This window comes from Balaenoptera acutorostrata, chromosome 6 (assembly GCF_949987535.1).
Source record: "Balaenoptera acutorostrata chromosome 6, mBalAcu1.1, whole genome shotgun sequence".
Taxonomy (NCBI): domain Eukaryota; kingdom Metazoa; phylum Chordata; class Mammalia; order Artiodactyla; family Balaenopteridae; genus Balaenoptera; species Balaenoptera acutorostrata.
The window spans coordinates 122,035,078-122,050,022 of NC_080069.1; the positions used below are offsets into that span (position 1 = coordinate 122,035,078).

Genomic DNA, 14,945 nt, shown 5'->3' on the forward strand with positions numbered 1-14,945 from the left:
CATTGTTTTCTTTTTACTTCTCAGAATTTGCTAATTTTTCTAAAATATTTTAGTAATCACACACACATAATAATAAACGCTGGGTTTTGTTTGTTGTTTTCGTTTTTAAAGCAAGATGGGTAGATTTGGCTGGGGGTGGAGACCCCTAGGAGGCTGTTGAGGAAGCCCCAGGGGAGGGTGAGGTGGGCGGGACATATTTAGAGGCATGAGGTCTTCAAAGAGCAAGAGAGGGGTGACCTGGACACTGGACACTGCCTTGGGCTAGAAGCTTCTCTTCCCACTCCTTCTCCTGGGGCCAAGCTCTCAGTGCCTGGAGAACCCAGCACCTGCCTGAACTCACTTTATCTCTTTTCTCTGCTCCCTTTATCTCTTTCTCCCAGGGAGGGGCCTGGGAAGCAAGCTCGTGCCCATTTTACAGCTGGGGAAAGGGGCCCATGGAGGCCAAGTGACTCCTGAGTGCACCAAGGTCACTACCTCTCTGACCTTGAAGGTCAAGGGGGCCGGGGTTAGGGGGGCCCAAGCAGGCTGGGGAGGTGAGGACTGGGGAGTTCCATCAGGACACAACACACCAACACAGTCGGCCCGGCTGCCTCCCACCCGACTACCTGGACATCGTTTGCATGGAGGGGGCGGTGGGGGGGGGGTCCCTCTGGTTGGTGCCTGTCTTGTTGGTGCCTGTCCCCCTCCCCGCCTTGTTCCCCTCGCTTTGGGGCTCCCCTCCTGGGTCCTGGCAAGCTTGTTCGCTGCTCCAGCTGCGGGAACGTGCGCGCACACACACGCACACACCCTTAGTTCCCAGCGGGGCAGGGTAGCACAGAAGCCAGGTGCTGGCACTGAAATACCTGGGTTTAAAGCCCAGCTCCACCCCTTTCTTACTGTGTGACCCTCCCTCCCTGCCAATGCCACCCACCCCCTCAGCCCTCGGCCCCCCGAGAGTCACCTGATCTCCAAGGCACAGTTTTCTCCTGTTTAGCAAAGGGAAGACAGCACAGGTAAAGCACCTCAACAGGGACTGCAATTCACTGAGGCCCTCTTCCCGGCCCTCAAGCACGTCCCCTCATGATCCTCCCCCAAAGCTGTGGGGTAGATCTCTTCCCAAGGGCAAAAGGGAGGGGGCCAGGACAGTAGGTGCCACCTGATGGATGAACACAGAGCCACCCACGAAGCGCCCTTGCCAAAAACCTAACCTGAATCCAACCAGGACTCTGCAAGGAACAACCTTTTGGGGGAATGACAGGGCACAGAAGAACATGTTAAACACATATAAGGATGCACCCCACAAATTCCAGACTCTGGGAATCTTCACAGGACAAACCACCCAGTTTCAACAAATACATTTCAGGGGAAAACACAAAGGGGAAACTGTAGATTAAAATAAAGGTGGGACAGGGACTTCCCTGGTGGTCCAGTGGGTAAGACTCCGAGCTCCCAATGCAGGGGGCCCGGTTCGATCCCTGGTCGAGGAACTGGATCCTGCATGCATGCCGCAACTAAGAAGCCCGCGTGCCACGACTAAGACCCGGCGCAGCCAAAATAAATAAATAAATAAATATTTAAAAAATAAAATAAAATAAAGGTGGGACATACGACCAAATGCAACGTGCGGATTCTGGATTGTGATTTGAACAGGGCAACTGTTTAAAAAAAAAAAAAAAAAAAAGAAAGCAAAAAAAGAAAACCCTGAGGAACAACTGGGATTATTTGAACACTACTAGATATCTGATGATAGCTGACATCATTTTTGGGGCGTGTTCACAGGATTTTGGTTACTATTAGAGTAACGTATTAAAATATTGATGGAGGGAACAATGTGCCTGGGATTTGTGTCAATATCATTTGCTGTGGGGAAGGAGGGCAGGACATGGGGCCAGTAAGAGAAGAAGCAGCAGCAAGAGTGGCCCCTGCACTTGGTGATCATGAAAGCTGCGTGCCTTTATGCCATTTTCTCTACTTTTGTGTCTTTTTGGAATTTTCCATAATAGAAGTTAAAAAAGAAAAAGGACACAGTTTGGGACTTATCCCCTAATGCTGCTGAGGCACCCAGTAGCCCTGGAGGGAGGGGAACAATCTCCAGACCCGGGGCCAGCGCAGTGACCACCCCCCCCCACCTTCACCATTTCCCGTGTTCCTCGCTCCACACCCAAGGGGCACCCAGAGCATCCTTACAACACAAGGGGCCCGAGGCAGTGGGCAGCTGGGAAACTGAATCATGCAGCTCAGATGGGGCTGGAGGCAAACCCAGGGACCTCAGGCAAGCCTGAAATCGAGTCTATGCTAACCTGGGCCCATGGAGGGTCTGCTGGGAGGGAGAGCAAGCACAGAGCACCGTACAACCTTTCCCTGGAGAGTGCAGCTGTCCTTCCCTGGGGGTCACAAGGAGCCCTGGGCGACATCGTCATACAGACCATTCCTGTAGGCAGGATGCTCCTCGCACGGGAAGCTCAAAAGACAGGTCTCTAGCTGACAGCTGGGAAGAGAACCGGGCCAAATCTAGCCCACGTGTGTTTTGCTTGGCTTGCAAAGTGTTTTTCAGTTTTTGAGCCAACAGTAAAAGGTCAGGTGATTTCATATAAAAATCCACATTTCTGGCTGCTCCTGTAACTTCGGACAACCCAGCCGCACCTGGTCTGTGTTCCCACGCAACAGGAGACCGGGAGGGAGCTGACAGGCAGCTGTCCTCTCCAGCCGGGCCATCTGCTTGTGGGTTTGCCCCAGGCTCCCCTGGGCCCCCCATCACTCCCTGGCTCAGAGACCCCTGAGTAGCCACCTCCGGTTTCAGGGAAAGGTGTGCTCAGGCCAAACCTCTGGGGCCCCTTTTCCTACCCGCTGTCATCCGATCATTGGTCCCCCTGATGCACAGCAACCAGAGGGGTCTTGACCCTTCAAAGCCCCCCAGCCCCTCTCGCCCTCAGACAAAAGACCAACTGCTTGGTGCAACCCCAGCTTGCATCTCTGGGGTCCTCTCTCACCATGCCCAGCGAGGCTCACGCAGAACAGCTGCAGCCCTCAGAGCCTCGAGCCAGCCCCTCTCTGCCTGGCCCATGCTTCCCACTTCCCACCCACCACTTTGCCCAGCACAGGGTCCCAGGGAATGGGCTTTGGGCCCGGGGTGCAACTCTGGGGAAGCCCGCCAGGCACACAGTGGCTCAGAGCGAGAACTGATTCAAGGAAATGTCCAGATGACAAGGGCCTTGGCCATCGCCTCCTCCAGCCTGGGCTCGGCCAAGGTGATGGAGGGAGCTGGTGGCCCAGTGAGGAACAGGTACCCGGACTCGGATCAGGCCTTTGTGGAAAACCTTTCACCTCTCACTGGGCAGGTGGAGGTCACCAGGTCTGTCTGTCTTTTCTGATCTATATTTAGAGCCTGGGGAGGTCATGGATGGGGTGTGGCCTGGCCAGGCTCCTCGGTCATTTCCCTGACCTGATGTCACCATTCCTGGCTGCCTGAGTCCTGGGGTAGCCCTCTGTGGGCGGGGGAGCACACACCTTGGCAGGAGGTGATGCACCTGGGCTGAGCGTGGGAGCTGTTGGCACAGCGAGTGGGCCCAGCTCAGCCCCACCTCCTCTGCCACTGGTCCCTGGGAACTTCCAGGGACCGCCTCCTCCTCTTTGGCCTCACAGGCTGGAGGCCAAGCTCCGAAACGGTCAGGAGGCGGGAAATGAAGCTTCCAAACACCTAGGAGACCATCCTGGGTGGAGGGGTTTGACATCATCATCACCCCAAATCTCTGACCTCACAGGGCGTTGCTGTCCCAGGGTGACCAGAACAAGATGAATCAATGCCCGGAGCCGTGGAAATGGCTCAGGACGAGGATGCCGGGCGTTCCAGATCAGCTGTGAGCTCGCCAGGCGGCCTCCCTGTCCTCCCCTGGAGACGCCCCGACGCTAACTCTTGGGATGCTAAGGGGGACACTCGGGGGAGCACACGTGTGGTCCAGGGTCACAGAGTGAGACCAGGAGCCACTCTGACGACTGTCCTCCACTCCCAGAGCGCTCAGGGCCCAGCACCCTGAGGGGTCCCTGACATCCCCAAAGGCCACCAATCCAACGTGCGACGAGCCCGAGGTGGGAGTGCAGGAGAGGAGAGAGGAAGAGAAACAGAAGGGGACACAAACAGGTGGAAACTGAGCCTGAAACACGAGAATAACGGAGGGGAAGGTCAGAAAGGGAGGGGTCCCGGGACCACGCCAGTGGAGCGTTAGGCACAAACGACCGAGGAGCGGGCCTGTAGGTTTGGGAAACTCTCTCTTAAAATGTAGAGCCTAGGTTTGTGTTCAAGTCCCTGCTATGCACCTTCCTAGCCTCAGTTCCATCTCCCTGAGCCTCAGTTTCTCCATCAGTAAGAGGGGGGGATAATAGTAGTAGTAATACCACCACCACTTGGCTCTCAGGAAAGCAGATGATGAAACAATGCACAAGAGCGCTTTGTAATCTGAGAAGCATCATATGAATTTGCGGAGCCCCTAGGACAAGCCGCAGCCACCCCAACCCGCCTGGGCAGGGAGCAGGTAGACAGGCCGGCCAGGTGGGCAGACATGGGTACCAGGGTGACCGCCCCCCCACCCCCACCCGCCTCCTCTTTCACACCCGGAATGGGAGATGGGCCTCCCTGGGCAGCTTCCAGCCAAACTTCTTCAACCACTTCTGATGGGACGGAAGGAAGTCAAGGGCCCTGGCCGTGGCCTAGCCAGCCTCTCGGCACAGGCACCGATTGCCCTGGAAACTCACCTCGCTGGCCGGTGCCGGCAGAGGTGTCTTCGGCCAAGGTGTGGGGCTTTGGAGAGCAGCACGGCGGGCGACGGCCCTCTGTCTGGTGGTCACCCCAGAGACACAGGCGAGGAACACCCTACCCTTCCTGCCTCTGGGCTCGGCAGGCCTGGCTTCCTGGGCCATCATGGGGTGGGAGCCAGGCTGGGGCTGGGCTCCCAGGGAGGCCCTCTGCCAGTCTGTCTGCCCATCTGCCGGCCCCAGTGGAGTCGGGCGCCCGAGTGCCTAGGCCTGGTGTCACCCGCGTGGCTGTCATACCAGCTCCCGTGATGAGCAGGGCCAGGAATTCCCGCTCTTACCAGGCTGAGGGCCAGCCAAGGGTGGGTGGACGGGGCTCTGTCCTGAGCCGGGCCAGTAGCTGCAGCTCAGACCTGCTGTCTTAGGCTGGGCCCAGCTGTGTCCCCCAACACCCTGAGGCCCTGTCCCCGTTCCCCCTGCCTGGGGGGAAATCACCACCCAGAGTCAGAAAAGGTGGCGAGTACATGTCACAGAGGTCAAAGCAGCTTGGCCAGTGGGGCCCCCAGGCAGGTGTGAGCCCTGCCAGGCCCTGTGGAGGGTGCGCAGGAGACCCCGCTTTCTCTAGGCCACCATCTCATTCCGGAAGCCTTCCCCGCCACTCAGCCCTCGGAGCTCCTCCACCCCTGGCACCCAGACATGGGATTTAATTTTAAACTGCGGGGACCAACCTAGGGTTGACAACGGTTTATTTTGCCAAGTAGGGCAGTAAAAAAAAAAAAAAAAAAAAAAAAAATGCCACCACTATCATTACCACTATCACCACTACCATTACCATCGTTTCAGAAAAGACCCCACCAAAAGTAACGAGGAGGGCATACGATCAGAAAAATGGATAATTGTTAAATGAATACATTTGGCTTTAAGGAAAACTCACGACCTCGTCTCCATTTTTCTCATTTTGCTGCAAACCAGACATAAGACGCCATGGGATGAGTCCAACCCACACATTTGACAAATGGAAAAACTGAGGCCCCGGGGAGCAGGGACCTGCCCAAGATGTCACAGGGAGAATCCAGGTCCTGTGTCTGTGCGCACCTCTGCAGAGCCCACATACCCTCCCTTCATCAGCATTCAGAGCCCAGATCCCCAGACCCGGAGACGCCAGGATGACCCAGAGGCCAAGGGCTGCTTCCTTACCCTCCTCGGACCCTGGTGGGCAGCCGGCTGGGCACGCAGGATCGCGGAGGCCGAGAGGAGAAGGGGGTGGACAGGGGGTCCAGAGCCGGCCCGCAGGCACATCAGGCCCCGGGGCCCTGGCGGGGTGGCCGGGGCCCAGCATGCCGCCCTGACGCCAAGCCCCGCCAGCACTTGCTCTGCTTCTCTGAGCAAGCGTTTCACATCCTCTTCCGGTGGCTTTGTGGGGCGCAGGGGACCCGAGAGCAGGCAGCTCAGAGCCGGGGAACGGAGACCTGGTTCCTGCCCCCGCCTAGTGCTGCCTCCCTTTGGGACTCGCAGGTTCCTCTTCTCTCTGAGCCTCAGTTTCCTGATCCGTTATAGGAAGGGGTGGTGGTGTACAGAGGTTTTCAAATTCAATTCCCCGCCCCCCACCTCTAGGGCAGGAGAATTTCTTTCATGGAAGAAAGGATTCCCTGGACACAGGAGCCCCTAGGGTGGGGCTTCTCTAGGGGATGTGGGTGGGCATCTGGAGGTGGGGGGGCTGAGTGGCAGGGGGTTCCAGGTGGACCCTGAGGCAGCCGCCTTCCTGCCTGCAGGTGCCCACCTCATGCCTGCACCCAGAGTGCAGCATGTTTCCCCGGCACTAAAATCCCTCCAAAGGTTTCTGTCCAACCCACAAAAGAATCCAAAGTCCTCCTTGCCCCCAGCCCCCCTGCCACTCACTCGGCCCTGACTCGCCCCGTGCTCACCTCCACTCAGGCACCCCCTGCTCCTTCTCCCCAGCCACCTTAGCCCTTCCGTGCATGGTGGCTCTTAATCTGGACCTCTGGGAAACTGGGTGGGTTTGGGAGACTGGGCTCTCTATTAGCAGCTCTGGGACTCTGGGCCAGCGACTTAGTGGCCTCAGTTTCCTCATCTGTAAAATGGGCACAAGGACGCTGCAGGATCCAACAAGAACTCAGCACAGGCCTGGTTCGTGGCTGGCACTCGGGGGACCTGCACTCTGATCGTGTCCCATGGACATGGGCCTGGCATGTAATATACACTCAGTGAATGTTGGCGGAGCTTGCCCCTGCACCAGGGGTACTGTGGTCTGGCTCCACCTCCAAGAGCAAGCTCCAGATGGCAGTGTGAGGTCTGTTGGGTGCTCGGCACGCAGCCCTGCAACCGGATCCCAGTGGATAACTTGGAAATGTTTGTTGTCACCCTGGTCCCGGCAGAGGGGAGGCCAAGAGGGCTGGCAGACACACTCTGGTCCACTTTCTCGAGGACAGGCTGGCATGGCAGGGCTCCCCCAGGTGCTCAGCCTTGTTGGGGAGAAGCCCCGTGCAGGCTCCAGCAGGACGTGGGTGAGGCAGGGGGCAGTAGAGTTCCGAGGAGGGAGACAGCCCTGGGGGGCCTAGGCTGACCGCACCCTTGGCCTCTCTCCCCTGTGTTGACAGCTGACTGGCCATGTGACCTCGGGCACCCCTCGATGCGGTTTGGCTGCCCTGGACGTGGACCAGCGAACTCTCCCTAGCCTTGGGGGCACTGGATGAAATGGGGGAGGGCCTTCCCTGAGCCATGGCCTCCTGGTCCCTGGGCCCAGCGCTGTGGCAGGGATGAGCGGGTGGGCGAGGGGATGGGAAAGCCTTTCCAACTGTGTGGACATACCTGGGGGTGGCGGAGAGCTTCAAGAGGGCTTTAGAAGAAGTGGGGGTGGGGTCACAGGAGCCAATAGAGAGCCAGGCTGCCCAGTTAGGTGTGTCTGTGTGTTAACGCCTTTGACTGGACAGGCATTTCCTGAGTGCTTCCCGGGTGCCAGGATCCGTGCCGGGTGGCCCATCTCCCTCCCAGAGCTCCTGAGCACCGGACGAGGCTGCCTGGGCTCTTCTCCAATGACCCTAGGCCCCCGCACAGGTCAGCCTGGCCTCAGAGCCATTTGGGCCATTCCTTTGTGAGCCAGGCCAGGCCCAGGCAGGGCTGGCCCCGAGCATTGGGCCCTGAGCTCTGGGAAGGCCGAGGGCCTGAGTCACAGCCAGGAGGGAGGACAGGACCAGCTGCAGGCAAGAAAGGCAGGAGCCCTGAGGAGGAGGGGTGAGGGGGGGAGAGGCGGGGCCCAGCCTCCCCTCCTCCCACCCGTGTAGGGGAGAGCAGAGGCGCCTTTGTTCCTTGCCGGCCTTGTGTCACCACGTGGCCCACACCATCACTGTCACGGCCTGGAACGGAGACCGGCCACGGAGAGCCAGGGCTCTGAGGCTGGGACCCGTTAGGGGCGCTCCACCTGCAAACCACCCCCTGCCACTTCTCCACCACCATTCCTGTGCCCCTATACTGTGCACGGAGCTCTGGGTGGGCGTGGCCTCGGGGAACATTCACACCAGCCCTGAGATGCTACCCTGGCTTCCACGCTTGTACCAGGACACCAAGGTCGCGTGACCTGCAAACGGCGCTCTGCCCACCATGCAGGTAGCCCCGGGATAAGGCACCTGGTCAGCGACACACGAGCCCAGACATAGCAAAACCCCACTCGTGGACACATGTGTACGCACAGACGTGTGCCCCGAATCAAGCCCTTTGGGCGGGGGAGGGACTCCAGGGGAGCCTGCTGCCTCCGGCATCTGGGGTCCTCTCACCCTCTTCAGACTCCGGGGGCGGGGAGTGGGGGCAGGCCCTGGTGGGTGGGAAGCACACTGTTTATAAACACCGCGTGGCTGTCGCTAGGAGCTGTGACTCAGCCAGAGCGGTGACTCCTATTCAAGTTGTTTACTCAGCACAACATCCTGTCCAGGAAGCAGGCAGGAGAGGCCTGGGGCCAGGCTTTCGTTCCTGTTTCCTGCAGCCTCCTGACCTGACTTGGGGTCCTGCTGGGGGTGGGGACAGCCCGGTTCTCCTCCCTCTCATTTCTGGGAACCTGAGGCCCATCGTCGGGTCGCTCAACACAGTCACTACCAGCCTGGCTCTGCTAGGTAGGGGTGATGCTGCAGCCGTGCACGCCAGTGACCCAGCCCCGCAAGCCGGGAGAGGGGCTTAGGTCCGGGGGGGGGGGGCGTTCATCTAAGGCAAATAGAAGCCTTGCAGGCAGAAGCAGCTACTGATGAGACAAAACACCTTTCCACCCAGCATTTGTGAAACAGATGAAGCCACGGTACCTACCTCTGCTGTAAAACAGAAAACCGAGGCCCAGAGAGGGCAAACAACTTGCCCGCGGCTGCACAGCTGGTCAGTGCCAACCCCAGGTATATGCCTGGGCCTGTCCGGTCCCCAGGGCAGCTTGCTTTCCTCCACGGTGCACTGGGTTAAAGTGGATTTGTTCCCGGCAGCACGGGCAGGTTTGGGGCTGCTGGGTCCCCGTCAGCAGGGTGGGTGGTCTGCCCGCTGTATGAGGCCCAGCTTGAGATTCGGACATCCATTTCCCTGTTCACCTCCCCCACCCCAACTCCATGCCTAAACCGGGGTCAGTGGCCTCCCTAGGGTTTCTGCCGTTCGCTGATGTGCCAGCGTGGATGTCACTGAATCGTCACAACGTGTGAGGCAGTCTTGCAGGTGAGCTTGGGGACAGAAGCCCAGAGACGGCACTGAACTCACCCAAAGCCACACAGCAGTCTGGCTTTGAGGCCGTTGTTCCCAAGCTGCTCCCAGCTTTTTATAAGAGCCGAGGGAGAGTCTATCCTCGAGGTGCCCTTCCATGGGCAGGGGGTCCCTCTTTACAGGAAGGCCATCGGGGGCCAGAGCCTCAGAGTGACTTGTGGAAGGCCACACGCCCGAACCGGGAGGCTCTGTCCCCTCTTCCAGGCTGGGGAGACGTGGGGACCCCTGGGAACGGCAGAGACATAGGGAGCCTCTGCCAGGGGAGCTGGGAGGGAGGGAGACAGAGGGGCGGTGCTTATTTTGGCAGCTGAGGCTTGGCCCCGCCCCAGGCAGGACAGCAAGCCAGCGGTCAGCTGCTCTGACTGCTGATTCACCGGCCACAGGGCTTCCCTGCTCGGGCGGCCCGCCCGCCGGCCCCTTTTCTCAGCCCACTGAGTCACACAGGTTGTCAAGAAGCTGAGGATGCGAGAATCCGGGCCCTGCCCCAGCTGCTCCCCCTGGCTTTGCGCCCAGCAGGATCTAGCCGGGCCAAGGGTGCCAGCGGCCCCCTCCCGTGGCAGCCGAGGACAGTTCCCCGCCCCTTCGGGCCTGCCCCCCGCGTCCAGCTCGGCAAGGAGCCCAACATCCAACTCTGTGGATTAGAGTGGCAGCCACGAGCTGGGGCTCCAGGTAGACGGAGTCTGGGCTCAAACCCAGAGCCTGCCACTCACTGGCTGGGGGGAGCTGGCAAGCGACTTTCTCCCCACCCCCCGCTGAGCGTGGTCCTGAGCCACACATGGGGATGACCTCTGCTTCCAAAAGCTCGCATGGGTTAAATGCAATATCGGATGGAAGCACTTAGGATGGGGCCTGGCATAGGCCACATGCTCAAAAAACCTTACCCTCAAGTAGCCTAGGACACTCTGTGGGGAAGAATCAGTGGTTTTCCTTTTTAATCCCCAAATCGGGGACTGACGGACACTGTCATAAAGTGCAGTTGAAATGTCGCGGCAACATCCAATTGCCATAAAAATTCCTGAACAATTTCAGTGTATCTTGCATCCCTGAGGGACTGGTAACGGGGTTTGCAGCCTGCACCATCCGCAGACCAGAGTGGCCCCGGGGGCCCAACTACAGCACCACACTCAGACCACAACGGATTAACTGAGCAGGTACTAGATGCCAGGCCCTGCTCAAGTGCTGGGAATATGCCAGGGAATAAAACAGATAAAGATCAGCCTCTGGTCCCGCAGTATAATAAGTAAAATACTTGTTTGAAGGCAAGCATGCTATAGAAGAAAAAAATAGAATAATGGGATTGGAGAGCTGCAACTTTAAATAAGGTGGATGAGCTGAGAAAGTAACACTAATAAAATGGTAATAAAACAATCATCCACTGTGGGATTGGTTTGTGTCTCCCCACTCAATTGGGCTGTAAGCTCAATCTGCCCTGTTCGCCCCTCATACCCAAGTACCTGGACTGATGACCGGCCTGTGGTGGGTTCTCACACTGCCGATGGGCAGATGGATGACTGTATCACTCACACGTGCACACACACACCATCACAGGAGTGCAAAGGGCACTGTGTTCTAAACATTTTTTCAGTTCTTCCCTCTCTTTAAAATTGGAAGGGATCTAAGCTCCTTGAGGGCAGAGACTCTGTTCCCTGATGTATCGACCCCTGGAACGGTCCCTGGCACACTGTGGGCTCTCAACAAATACTCCATGGTCCAGGTGGTTCCTCCGGCTTCTAAGTTTCTGGACTCGAAAATATTCAGGGTTCGGGGCCAATGAGCTCCATCTGGGAAGATGACCAGGAAAGCTTCCTGGAGGAGGTGGTGAGGTTAGAGAGGAGCCTGAGGGATGGCAAAGAGGAAGGGCGAGGCCCTGTCTGCCAACCTGCCATTAAAACGCTTTCCAGAGAGTGAGGCTGGGAGCAGAGGTGGGAGGGCATGCCCAGGCCGGAGCAATGGGGAAGCCAGGTTTTCTGGAAAACAGGAGCCTGGAGGCTCCCAGAAGCCAGCCTGCCTGGGGATGTCGGTGGGGGGAGGCGGGCAGTCGATTCAGCTCTGGTTCAACCTGGGGTTTTTTTCTCCTTCGTGAATCCCCAGCTCAGTAACAATTCTTCGGGAACGGGTCTCTGCTCATCGGGTAAGCAGAGCTTGCTCTGGCGTGGTTTGGCCTGGTCTAAGAAGCCCCTTCCCAAAGCACAGCCAGGCCTACTGAGGGTGGGGTGGGGGAGGGAGCTGAGCCCACAGTCAGGCCCCTGTGCCCAGCGGGGCCTGGTCACTCAGGGCTTCAGGGCCAGGGGAGTCAGGACAAACGGGCTCTTGTGGTGAGGAGGCTGCCTGCCGTGCCAGGGACACTGCGTACCCGGCGCCGCCACCCACCCGCCTGCGGGGGCCCAGGGCCTGGGAAGCGGGGCTGCCCTTTCAGAGGGGGACCTCCTGAGCTGTCCTGGCCTCTGGAAAGGACCTGGGGCTCCAGCTGGCTGCGGGAGATGGTGGGGCTGGTGCCCACTGCCCTCTTTCCCACAGTTCTTCTCCAGCAGGCCGGTGGGGGGTGGGAGGGTGAGAGGATGCCCTGGGTGTCCGGGCCCTGGGGCTGAGTGACAGTTTCACGGCCTTTGTCCCACCCTCCCGCCGCCCACTGTCCTTCTGCCAAGCCCTGGACTTTGCTCCTTCCTTGGTTCCTCCCACAGAAGGCAAGACTCCAGGGCCTTCACCTGCTCATACCTGGGACAAGGGACAGGGGCGCCAAGGCACCAGGTGGCCTCCTCTGCCTGGGGACCCTCTAAGAGCTGTATAGGTCTCCACGCGACCGCCAGGCAAGAGCGCGCCCACGCGTGCCAGGCATGTGCTAAGCACTTTAGAGCCCTGTGAGCTGGGCACACTTCTCAACCCATTTAAAGATGACAGGTTGAGGGGTCCGGCTTCCTCACGGTCAAGGCTCGGGCCTGGTGCTCTGAAAACACAAGATGCCTGCGTGCATGCGCACGTGCACACACGCCTGTGCTCTCATGATGCACGCGCTCCCTCCCCCAGGCACCAGTCGTGAGTCTGCACATGTCCTTTCACACGTGTGCTCGCTCAGCCACTGCCGGGCTGCCGTGCACACTACTGGCACGTGATGACAAACGTGGTCACAAGTTCACTCATACGTGCACATATTCACCCAAAGGCAGGGGCATGCTCCCAAGACACTCGCATGCCCACGTGCAGGATGGGACACCCAACCCCAGGAGCCTCGCCTGTACCCCATACGGCCAGGTAATGGCCACCCCACGTCCCCAGACTCAGTGAGCACGCTTCCTCAGGGACACCCCATGCCTGCTCCTGGCAGGGCTGGTGAGAGAGGAAGGAGGCCCGTACTCTGTGCTGGGATGTCCCGGTCCCAAGTGGCTGTGAAAGAAACTGCTCTTGAAATCCTGAAGAATGGCAGTCGTCGCAGTCGTCTGCCGTAACGCGGCACTGCCCACCTACCAGCTCCCTGCCCCCAGAGTCCGCAGCTGCCACCTCCCTGGCCACCCAGGGCCTCAGGCCAGGTGGACTGCCTCGCCCTTGAACTTCAACCCCGAGCAACTAGAAGGTCAAAGGGCAACCTTCCAGGCCGCACACCCGATGGGGGCGGCGGTGGGGGGTGGTCAGGGGCCTGGAACGCTGGCTTCAGGGAAGAAGGCTATGCAGGGAAAGCTCACCGTACGGCCTGGACAATTTTCTCAGCTTCTCTGGGCCCCAGTTTCCCCAGCTGGAAATAGGCGGGGATTCAACTTGGCGCCCTGCCCACAGCTCTCCAAGGGTGGTCAACACTGCTTGTCTACACAGCTGGTGGGCCACACGGCCACCTGCCTCCCTTGAAGGGTTAAAGACATTTCCTGCCACCTGCAGAGGGCTTGCCTGTGCCCGTGCCAGGTGCTTCAGGGACATTTCACACACCTTGACATCCAGGGAGTCCACAGGTGAGGCAACCAAGGCAGGGAGGAGTGAAGGCATCTACCTGCCTGGATGCTGTAAATCCTAGCCAGCCTCCCAGGCCGCCCCAGACTTCTCTCTCCCCTTTGACTTCTAGACAGCCTCACCTCCCACATGCCCGGGGGCCAGGGCCTCCCTTACAGATGGTGATGGAGATGGGCCACAGCCCAGACGGATGGGGGTGGGTAGCAGCAAGAATCTCGCTGGAACAGATTCATTTCAGATGGCGGCAGCCCCAAGGGCTTCAACACTGTCCTCACGTCCCCCCCACATTCTCACCCTCCCAGCTCTGAGCTGGACAGTTACTGGGAAAGGGCATCCTGCGACAAAGGCCTGTGGTCAGGGTGGAGTTCCAAGAGGGGAGGGGCCGGGAGGTGGGTAAGCTTTTGGGCTCAGGGTCACTCACTGGCCAAGGGGACTTTCCTCTCCACCGTCCAGGGTCACCCCTTCCCCACCCCAGCTCCAAAGAGTCAGGTGGGCACACCTGGACTCGCAGGTGGTCCCAGAGAAGAGGCCCTGTGCCTTCTCCAAGTGAACCGGCTCTGGATCCCAACCCAGAAAGCGGGGACGATCTGGGGTGCCCCCCGGCCCCGGGGTGGACCCGCCCCCTCTTACCCTGCGGGGGGCGGGGAAGGGCCCAGCTGCCTCACTTCGGTGAACTGAGCTCCCTCCCTGCAGAAAGCCCGGGGTGGGTGGGGCAGTGCCCCCGCGTCTTGGTTCCCTCCCGCGCCGGTGGCCTCCTGCCCCTCCACCCCGGCCGCCCGCGGGGCTGGGGCTCACCTCGTCCGCCCGCGCGCTCGGCGGCGGGACCACCAGCATGAACGCCGGCAGGGGCGCGCCGCCACGCCCCGCTCCGGGCACTGCCCGCGCCCAGGTCCCGGGCCATTGTCTGCGCCGCCCTCGCCCCGCCCCCTCCTCCCGCTGCGCTCGAAGCGAGGGCGGGGGACGGGGGTTCGGGAGCTGGGCAGTCAAGGCCAGGATCGTCCGGAAGCCCCGCGCTGCCAGGACGCCCAACACAGGTGTCCAGCGCCGGGTTACCGGGTGCCGCCGGAGCCTCCCCCAACCCCGGAGGTGGGCACGCCCCCTCCCCGTTTGACAGATGCGGCCAGGGAGGCACAGAGGGGTGGGACGATGGCCCGAGGTCACTCAGAGAGTGAATGGTCACGGTCAGTCTAGAATCCTGGCTCCCTGAGGGCACCCAGAAACCCCTGTGCGTGTGTGTGTGTGTGTGGGGGGGTGGGGGTGGGGGTGTCACCAGCAGTCCCACCCCTCCCTGCCCAGCTCCAAAATCCAACCACTGGGCAGCCTGGCCCCTACCAGCCTCTCCTCCCTTCCAACACGCCACGCTGTCCTGTGGTCAAGGGGCTCCTTCCTGGCTACCCACAGCCCTCATCCCTGTGAACTCAACTAAGCTAAAGCAGCCCCTAAGAGGCCCACAGGGCCGATTGCCTTCCATCCCCATGGCACCCCGTTTCCTCACGCTGGGGAGCAGTGAGCCTCCACGGGTTTAGTGCCTGTTCCAG

General features: G+C 59.9%; 1 protein-coding gene across 2 annotated transcripts in view; it reads right to left on the bottom strand.

Moving 5' to 3' along the window:
• Positions 1-14,945, bottom strand: part of RALGDS (ral guanine nucleotide dissociation stimulator) — a 66,822-nt gene that overhangs the window by 45,743 nt on the left and 6,134 nt on the right. The window contains exon 1 of one of the 2 annotated variants that reach the window (XM_057547603.1): positions 5,923-6,060. The exons of the other annotated variant lie outside the window; for it this stretch is intronic. Within the exon in view, the coding sequence (XP_057403586.1) occupies positions 5,923-6,024 (102 nt within the window). The 5' untranslated portion in view covers positions 6,025-6,060. Of the gene's footprint in view, positions 1-5,922; positions 6,061-14,945 lie in introns of those variants that run through there. 2 annotated transcript variants of the gene reach the window in all.